The 9,450-nt window shown below is 47.2% G+C and overlaps 1 protein-coding gene across 1 annotated transcript in view; it reads right to left on the reverse strand.

Moving 5' to 3' along the window:
* The window catches only part of LOC109300376 (probable ATP-dependent RNA helicase DDX60), an 80,263-nt gene that overhangs the window by 15,063 nt on the left and 55,750 nt on the right, over positions 1 to 9,450 (reverse strand). The window contains exons 17-18 of the mRNA XM_019521061.1: positions 3,864 to 3,968; positions 2,832 to 3,032 (exon numbers count right to left, since the gene is read on the reverse strand). Of these exons, the coding sequence (XP_019376606.1) occupies positions 2,832 to 3,032; positions 3,864 to 3,968 (306 nt within the window). The remainder of the gene's footprint in view (positions 1 to 2,831; positions 3,033 to 3,863; positions 3,969 to 9,450) is intronic.

The raw sequence follows: 9,450 nt of genomic DNA on the forward strand, positions 1-9,450 counted from the left end.
GGGGATCAGCAGGCATTGGGGGAGTCACTGTTCCCCCGAGCACCGCCAGGAGTGACCAGGAATAATGGTCACAAGCTGGCAGAGGGTAGGTTTAGGTTGGACATCAGGAGGCGATATTTCACGGTCAGGGCAGCTAGGGTCTGGAACCAACTTCCAAGAGAGGTGGTGCAGGCTCCTACCTTGGGGGTTTTTAAGAGGAGGTTAGATGAACACCTTGCTGGGGTCATTTGACCCCAGTGCTCTTCCTGCCATGGCAGGGGGTCGGACTAGATGATCTGCTCAGGTCCCTTCCGACCCTAGAAACTATGAAACTATGACCTGTAGATGCACCCGGTGAGTAGTGTTTGTTTAGACCAGCCATGTAGCTATATCCTAAGGCTAAGTACAGACAGTCAAAAAGCCCTAGCAGAATTGATTCAATCTTTGCAGGTTTCTCTAAGCAGTGTAGATTGAACAGATAAGGAACTGAACTGACATCCAGTTTTCAGTTTGGAAAAGCAGGCAGAAGCCTGCACTAACCCAGGCCAGAAAGCAGAAGGTGCTGGAGTATGCTTCCCAACCTGCAGGCCAAGCTGAGGCTAGCTAAGCACATGTCCTCAACCCCCTGCGTCCTGCGTCCTGCCCCCTCCTCCCTCACCACAGGGAGAGGAAGTAGCCCTGGTCCAGGTAAAAAGCCAGGCTCTGCCCTACTCTCCTGCCAGCCTCACAGAAGTTTAGGGCTGAAAGGGACCTTGTGAGATCATTGGGTCCAGCCCCCCTGCCCTGGGAGGGAAAGACTGCTGAGGCCAAATAACCCCAGCAAGGTGTGCATCCAGTGCCTCCACTGCTGCTGGCTACTATCTGAGCCAGATAAGCAGACCCAAGCTAGGGTGACCACCTGTCCCTAACTGGACAAGACAGTCCCACAATGGGAACATCGAAACCTGGTCCAGGGCTGTGTGACTCCAGGACAGTATTTGTCCTGGATTCGCAGACTTATGCAGGAATCCATGGGAAACAGTGGGTTTCGCTTTGCAGACTGACAGCATTCCAGCCTGCAAGGGGCTGCTGGGAGTGGGATGCAGAGGGCACTACATACATGTGCACACCCACAAACGTGGCCAGGAAATAGCAATGGCTGGGATGTGTGGAGAGTAGCTCCCTGCAGGTAAGTCTATGGGAGGGAGGAGATTTAGGGGGACAGAAGTGGGGGCAGATCAAGATCCCCACAGTGAGGAAGTGAGTAGGGCAGGGGCTGGTCATGCCTAGCCAGGGCAGTGCATGGGACTGGGGAGGGGTGCAGAAAGGAGCTGTGGGCAGCTCATCTGGGGGGCCCATGCCTCCCCAGATTTGTGCACAGGATGGGGACAGATGCAGGCTGCCTGCTGTGAGCTTTGGATTCCCTGACCTGCAGGACCTGCTGCCCTGCCCCTGGGGGCCCCGCATTAGCTACACCCCGATGGCAAGGTACCCCCTGTCTGCCCAGCAGCAGCAGCGGCAGCATGGAGCTGTGCCCCTTGCTGCTGCCAGGCAGGCAGGGCGTGCATGTCTGGAGCAGACAGCTTCAGCCAAAGCTAACCTGCATGGTGTGGGTTTGCGGGGGAGGTGCAAAGCATCCTGGCATGCTGGGGGACTGTGAATTAGCTTAAATCTGGAGGGGATCTGTGTGTAATAAACCAGTTTAACCTAAATCAGTTAAATCTGATACTACAATCATCAAGGTTTACCTTAAACCAGTTTGGGCCATTTTGAAACTGGTTTATGTTCACTGAACTTCTATTCTATTACAGCAGGGGTCAGCAACCCCCAGCACGAGTGGCAAGCATGGCACATGAGGCCATTTTGCTCGGCACACCACAGCCAGCCCTGGCTCTGGGTAGCTGCTTCCAGCAACAGAGCCCAGGCTGCTCCCAGCAGGGCTTGCAGCATCCCAGCTGCCTGCTACTAACAGTAGTAGTAGCAGCCCAGATTAGCTGGGCTCCACAGCTCCATGCTGGCAGTAACTGCTTTCTTTTGCACATGTGCACCTCAGAGAAGACAGTGGGGCAGCGCAGCCCATCCTAAGGTGCCCATGCAGTTGCCGCCAGCATGGAGCTGACGCTGGAGCTGTGGAGCCCAGTACAGCTGTTTGCAGCCTGCTTGCTGTAGCTGCCCAGAGCCTGGGCTGGCTACAAACAGCTGCACTGAGCTCTGGAACCCTGCCATCACCTCCGTGCTGGGAGCAGGGTAAAGAGCAGGGCTGTGCTGCCTCAGGCCCCTCCCCCCCGCCTTCTCCGACATGCAGGTGCACGCACCAGTACGGAGCCTCCTGGCTGCAGCCGGCCCTGGCTCTGGGTAGCTGCTGCCAGACAGGAGCCCAGGCTGCTCCCAGCAGGCAGCTGGGCTGCTGCAAACCCTGCTGGGAGCAGCCCAGGCTCTGGTAGCTACCCAGAGCCGGGGTAGCTGCTGACAGCCAGCCACAGAGCCCAGGCTGGGGGGCAGGGGCAGCAGGGCTGGGGGGCAGGGCACAATCAGGGCATCTTGCCATGTACCCCTTGCCCTCATTTTGTTTTTCTGACATGTGTGGACTCCGGCACCTTCCAAGGTGGGCACTGTGGTGTTTTTCGGCATTCCGGCCAAAAAACATTGCCTACCCCTCTGTTACAGGTTTAAATCGGTTTCCAGTCACTTATACTAGTTTATGTGCAACTTCTGTCCCTAGCTTAAGAGTCTCTATTTGAGGGAATGTATACTTCATTTGGCGTCAGACTGTTTGTGTTCACAGCATACAGCTAATTAATTTTAATTGTGTCTGAGAGAGAACAGAGATTTAATGAAATTGGTACAAATATGTAGAACACAATTTCCCATACCTTTGCTTTGGCATCCGCTTTGTCATCTGCTTTTGCTGCCAATAGCATGAGTCTTAGCACCAGGGAAATACTGAAAGGGAAATTGCCTTTCAGTTGAGGTACATTGGATTTTATAAGTTTTTCAACCTTGGGCATCGGGATATCATAGAAGAACACATTTCCTATCAAATCTTGTCCACGTCTTCCAGCACGGCCAGACATCTAAAAAGGGTTTATTGGTAAAATCTGAATATTGATAGTTCACAAAAATTCAATTCTATTTTTTAAAGTTTTTATATAGTCCTTCTATCTATGGTATCTTTGGCTCAAAAGTACTTAGACAGAGTTATGATATACAATCCAAGTTTTTAAAAAGATCTTGAGAAGACTACAGTCAGGTAATACAAATGTCTATAATGCCAATTTCCTTGTCACCCAAACAATAATTACACAAAGTATTTTCCCCCTACAGTCACTTAAACTTGTCTCATTATGATTATGGGATTACTTTGTACCTCTCCTGCCAAAGGATCCCAGAATATTTTATAAATGTAAAGTATGTTTGTTTTTTAAAAGGTCATCATGGGATACCCCATTTCTTGTTGCTAAATAAATGTAAACAAATATAAACAGGTTATGTGATCTTTTTTCTTTAACGTCAGTCTTTCAAACTAAATCTAACTGGACTTTTTCTTTCGCACATGCCACAACTTTTAATAAAGCTTCTCCAGGCCAAATTATGTTTTAATTTAGAACTGAACACCTCTGTCAGTTACGTCTGTACTCCTTCAGTATACCTAAACAATCTTCCATTGGTTTGCACAGGTATGCTGAGGGGACACACAAAAATTCAACTAATCTTATAATTTGGGAACAGTGACAACATTACATTGCTAATGAAAGAACCAAATAGTAAACATCATTAACCACCAGGTGGCTCAGAGTATACAGAGGAATACATCTGAAAAAGAACATACTTTTTGCCCTTGCATGTAATGAAAACATGGGTTTACTAGACATACTGTACAAAGGATATATGGTATATTTTCATACCTGTCTATAATTTAGTGCATCTAAATAGACAGAATCTTCAGAGAAGACAACAGATTTACATGGCATATTGATGCCTAAGGCCAACGTTGAAGTAGCTGTGACCACCTAGAAAAAAGGCAAATGCAAGTACATTGGTTATAAGTAAACAGTAGCAAGATGTCTTTCTTTTTAATTTTGAAAACTTGGTTAATCTTATATAAAAATCTATCTTTAAAAACCAAGTTACACTGAAGTCAATGGCAGTTCTGTCCTTAATGTTAATGGGATCAGTATTTCACCAATGGATTTAACAGAATTAGAAATGCCTTTATATTTTCCTTATTTAAAGTCTTAATGTGTGTGTACATGTATACAGAACTTTATATACTTTTTAGATACAAATAGTTATAAAACAGATCATTTTATGCATACAGCCATCTACTTCTGCATGTACTTCATAGTATTCTTCTAATTCAATCATGCTAAGGTTAAGTAGCAACACATAAATAATATTTGACAGAGATAGAAATTGTGATCTACAACATTAGGTGCAAAGCAGATATGATAGATTTTATCATGAAAGATTTTAAATGTGCAAATACAATTTTATACAAACTGTTTCACAGATAATTAACAAAATACAGAGGCTATCATAGGAAAAGTATCAATACTGTTTTTCTCAGCTTTCCTTTTATTTTCATTACTCTCTTTAACCTCACTTTCCTATGCGAGAAAGATATGCTGTTTTTCCATTCCTGTCTCCTCCACAATGCCTATTGCCTAATCATCTTCCCCATATTCTCCTATATTTATGTGAATATCCACAAATAGGCTGATTCTAAAACAGCCATCATATTTGATAGAAGTGGACTCTGGAAATGGTACAATAACCATAATAGTGTCAGGAAAATTAAATATAGACATAGGTTTACCTACCTCGTTTTCTACAGAAATGTGTTCACATTTTCTGATTTAGCATCCTACTCTTCAGAATGGTAACATTTAGTCTTAATAAAGGTTCTATAGCAATCAATTTACTGATATTGATTGGCTATGAACAGGGAACCAGCAAACGGGGACTGCAAACAGGGGAAGCAGTTTGCAGGTAGTTGCTGAAGGCAAAAGGAGGAAGAAGGAGAGAAGCCAGGCACTACATCCTGCCCAGGAGAGATAAGTGATCCAGCTGCCTGTACCTTTGGTTTTGCTGAGTGTTTGTTTGGTGGGCTGTGTGTGTTTGGGGGGGGTGTGCTCTGAGAAGCTGGGAGTGATTGCTGACTGCTTTGTAATTGCTGATTGTTGTGGGATTGCTGACTGGTCCTGACAGAAACCCTAACAAAGGGACTGAGTCAGCCCAGGCCCAGAACAGTATAAAAGGAAACTCCCCAGGCAACCAGGCAGCCTGTGATCAGGAAGTCAGTGAACAGGGACTGCAAACAGGGGAAGCAGTTTGCAAGCAGTTCCTAAGCCAGTTCGTGGATAGTGGCATAGCTTATTACCATACAATGGTGGGGACCACCTTGGCCTCAACTGGTGCTCCCTTCCCTTGCACCATGGAGGCTTACACCGAGATGGAGCCCCTGGCACCAGGTTGTAGCAGCTGCCGGACATGGCTGCCAGCCACTGGGAATAGGAGCAAGCCCCCCCCCACCATGTGTGGTGTATGTTCCTTAGTGAGGTCCCTGTAGTCCCAGGTGACTGACTTCATGCCAACAGGGCCCATAAGCAGGAGATTGATTACTATAGTCAGGGTCTTCTCCTGAAGAATGAAGAAAAGAAGATAGAGGAGAAGGTGGCCAACAAGAAGGCTAGATTAAAAGACCCACCCAAAGCTACTTGGAAGACAGTCGTTTTGGGCTCCAAGACATGCAGGACTAGGGCTGCACCTCCCCTGGCATTGCACAACAGGTATGCTCCCCTCACCACACATGATGAGGCTCCGAAGGAGACACCAGAGAAGGTGGGTAGTCAGTGAACTGCCACCCCCAAGATGAGAAGCAGGGTGGTGGCGGTGGGGGACTCCCTTCTGCAGGGCACTGGGACCCGGACCCTCTAGCCCATGAGGTCGGATGCCTCCCTGGGGCCCACTTCCATGATGTCACAGAGAGGATCCTTAGGCTTGTCCAGACCTCCAACCACTACCCCATGCTCCTCATACACATGGGCATGAAAGTAGTAATCTGTAATCTGTAATACATGTGGGATCAGAAGTAATCTAGTCCTGGTCATGACTGACTACAGAGCTCAGGCTGCTGGGCTCAATGGGTCAGGGCCACAGGCAGTCTCTTCCTCTGTGCTCCTGGTTGTAGGCCATGAACCTAGGAGGGAAGGATGTGTCAAAGAATTGAACCGATGACTCCGGCAGTGGTGGTACCAAGAGGGCTTCGGATTCTTTGACCACAGTGCACACTTCAGGGAGAATGGACTCCTGGGAAGGGACGGCATGTGGAGGGGTAAGTCCCTGTTCTCCGCCAGGATTTTCTAGATAGGGCTTTAAACTAAGATTGCTGGGGGATAGGGAAACACTGACTGGAGCATGCCCGGGGACTGGCGCACAAGAAAACTCCAACATTAGGGACACTAGGAGAGCCACTTTTGCAAAAGCTAAGCAAATGGTTCTCCCTCAGTGTGAAAGGAAATCGAGGGCCTCAGTTGGACCTGTACACTACTGTCAGGACTCAGGTGCTTGTACACTAATGTCAGGCGCATGGGGAACAAGCAGGAGGAGCTAGCCCTCCTACTCTCCAGTGGGCAGTACAATCTATTAGGGATTACGGAGACCTGGTGGGACTCCTCACGTGACTGGAACATAGCCATAGAGAGCTACACCCTGCACAGAAGGGACCAAGTAGGAAAGAGGTGGTGTAGCTCTCTGTGAGGGAGCAGTACACCTCCTTGGAGGCTGACATCAGCTCCAAAGAAGAGCGGCTCGAAACCCATTGGGTCAAACTATGGGGGGTAGGGGGGAGGAGGCACAGTGAGAGAGACCTTATTGTAGGTATATACTACAGACTCCCAAACCAGGGGGAGAAGCTTGATCTGGAGTTCTCTCAAACTGACAGAGATCACGCACGCATGGGACATGGTCATCATGGTGACTTCAATTACCCAGACATCTCTTGGGAGGAACACTCGGCTAAGTTGGATCAGTCGCACTGCTTCCTGACCTGTATCGAATAGCTCTATCCAATTCAGGAAGTGCACAGGCCAACCAGAGGTAGCACTTTCCTAGACTTGGTCTTGGCCAAAGGAGATGATCTGGTGAGCAAATGGAAGATAGAAGATAGCCTGGGCAACAGCAACCACGAAACCAACGTGTTCAATGGCCATCAAAAGGCAGGCAATCAGTTAACAGGATTGAAGTTTTGGACTTCAGAAAAGTGAATTTCAGCAGGCTCGGAGCAATGGTAGGGGAAGTGTTGCACGACCAGGGACCAAAACTGAAATGAAGTGCACAAAGAGTGGTCATCCCTCAAGAACATGCTCCTCGAAGCACAAAAGAAGTCTATTCCTATGCAGAGGAAAGGTGGCAGAATGGGTGGTAATCCCTCTTGGCTTAATAGGGATATGGTCCTCTTGAAAAAGAAGAGAGGCATATAAACAATGGAAGCTTGGGACAATCCCCAAGGAGGACTATATAACAACGGCCCATGCTTGTAGGGACCAAATTAGAAAGGCTAAGGTGGCGACTGAACTTAAAATAGCTGCAGAAATCAAGGACAACAAGAAGTCCTACTTTAGGCATGTGGGGAATAGGAGGAAAACAAATGGAAGCATGGGGCCATTACTTAACTCAGAACAGCTGGTTACCGACACTCAGGAGAAAACTGAACTCCTGAATGACTACTTTGTTTTGGTATTTCACCGGTTCAGAATGGGCATGGTGGGAATGACCGCCTTCCTACTGTTGACAAGCTGGTGTGTGATCAGTTAGAAAAGTTAGGCCTTTATAAGTCAGCATGACCAGATGAACTTCATCCGAGAGTGCTGAAGGAGCTGGCCAGAGTCATTGAAGGACCTCCAGCAAAACTCTTCCAAAATTCGTGGCACTCAGGGGAGGTCCCTGAATACTGGAAGAGGGCCAATGTTGTGCCCATCTTCAAGAAGGAGAGGAGAGGACCTGGGCAACTATAGGCCAGTTAGCCTAACTTCTGTCTCAGGGAAAATCCTGGAGAAGTTCATCAAGGAGTTAATGTGCAGTACGCTTGCAGAAGGTAGGATTCTGAATGACAGTCAGCATGGCTTCACCACAGGCAGGTCTTGTCTTACCAACCCCATCTCCTTCTATGACCAGGTACCTCGCCACCTGGACACGAGAGCACAGGTTGATGTTGTATACCTAGACTTCCAAAAGGCCTTGATTTGGTATCCCATGATGTTCTCATAGGAAAATTGGAGGATTGCAGGCTTAACTACTCGACTGTTAGGTAGATAGGAAGCTGGCTGCAGGGTTGAACCCAGAGAGTTCTAATGAACAGATCCGTGTCGTCTTGGCAAGTGGCCAGTGGTGTCCCTCAAGGGTCCATGCTTGGTCCAGTACTTTTCAACATCTTTAGCAATGATTTGGATGTGGTGGTTAAAAGCTCACTGGCCAAATTATGTGGGAGTGTGGAAACGCTTGAAAATAGGCTTCAGATACAGACAGACCTAAACAGGCTGGCAAGTTGGGCGGATTGGAACCAGATGAAGTTCAGCATTGAGAAGCGTAAAGTGCTCCACCTAGGGATGAACAATCCCCAACATATTTACAGGCTTGGTGGAGCCAAACCAACTGAAAGGGACCTAGGGATAATAATAGACCATAATATGAACATGAGCCATCAGTGCAATGCTGTAGCCAGCAGGGCAAACACCACTCTGGCATGCATCAACCAATGCATCTCAAGCAAAATCAAGGAAGTGATTCTATAACAAGAAGCCCCCTCTTGCCCGCACCTCCCACTTTGTGCTTCTTGCCTGCCACCCTCCCCACCCAAAATTGTGTATTTCTTTTCCTTCTGAGTATTGGCAGAGACTTAGCACACTCATTGCATGGGTGTGACAAGGCTCAGAGCTGAAGTGACTTTTTATAAGAGAAACCTACAAACTACATCTACATATTGATTGAGCTAAGTATTATTAAAGAAAACAAGACTAAAATATCCACTTCAAAGACTGTAAATATATCCTGGTGCTAACCTAACCCACTCGCTGTCCCCAGTAGCCTTTGATCCTGACTACCTCACATTGCATTTTTATACATTTCTCACAGTTCATTTTTATATTTCATGCGTCTCTTCTTTACCATGGGTGTAGGTTGTAGCCGTGCTGGTCTAAGGACATAGGCAGACAAGGTTCTTTGGGTGAATCTGATATCTTTTATTAGACCAACTTAAATAGTTGGAAAACAATTATTAAGCAATCTTTTGGGTTCAAAAACCCTTCATCAGGCTAAGGAAGTTTCAACAGTTGGTGTGTGCTCTTCCTGGATGGAATGAAAAGTAAAGAAGCCAGAGGCTGGGCTGGTATGCATACCAGCCAAGGTGTCTTGATTGACAATAGCCTAGGCAGAAAAAACTTACCACTACAAAACTCTATTCTACAAGCCATTTTAAGCTAATCAAGCCAAAGA

This window comes from Gavialis gangeticus, unplaced genomic scaffold (assembly GCF_001723915.1).
Source record: "Gavialis gangeticus isolate Ggan-Ray unplaced genomic scaffold, GavGan_comp1, whole genome shotgun sequence".
Lineage (NCBI taxonomy): Eukaryota > Metazoa > Chordata > Crocodylia > Gavialidae > Gavialis > Gavialis gangeticus.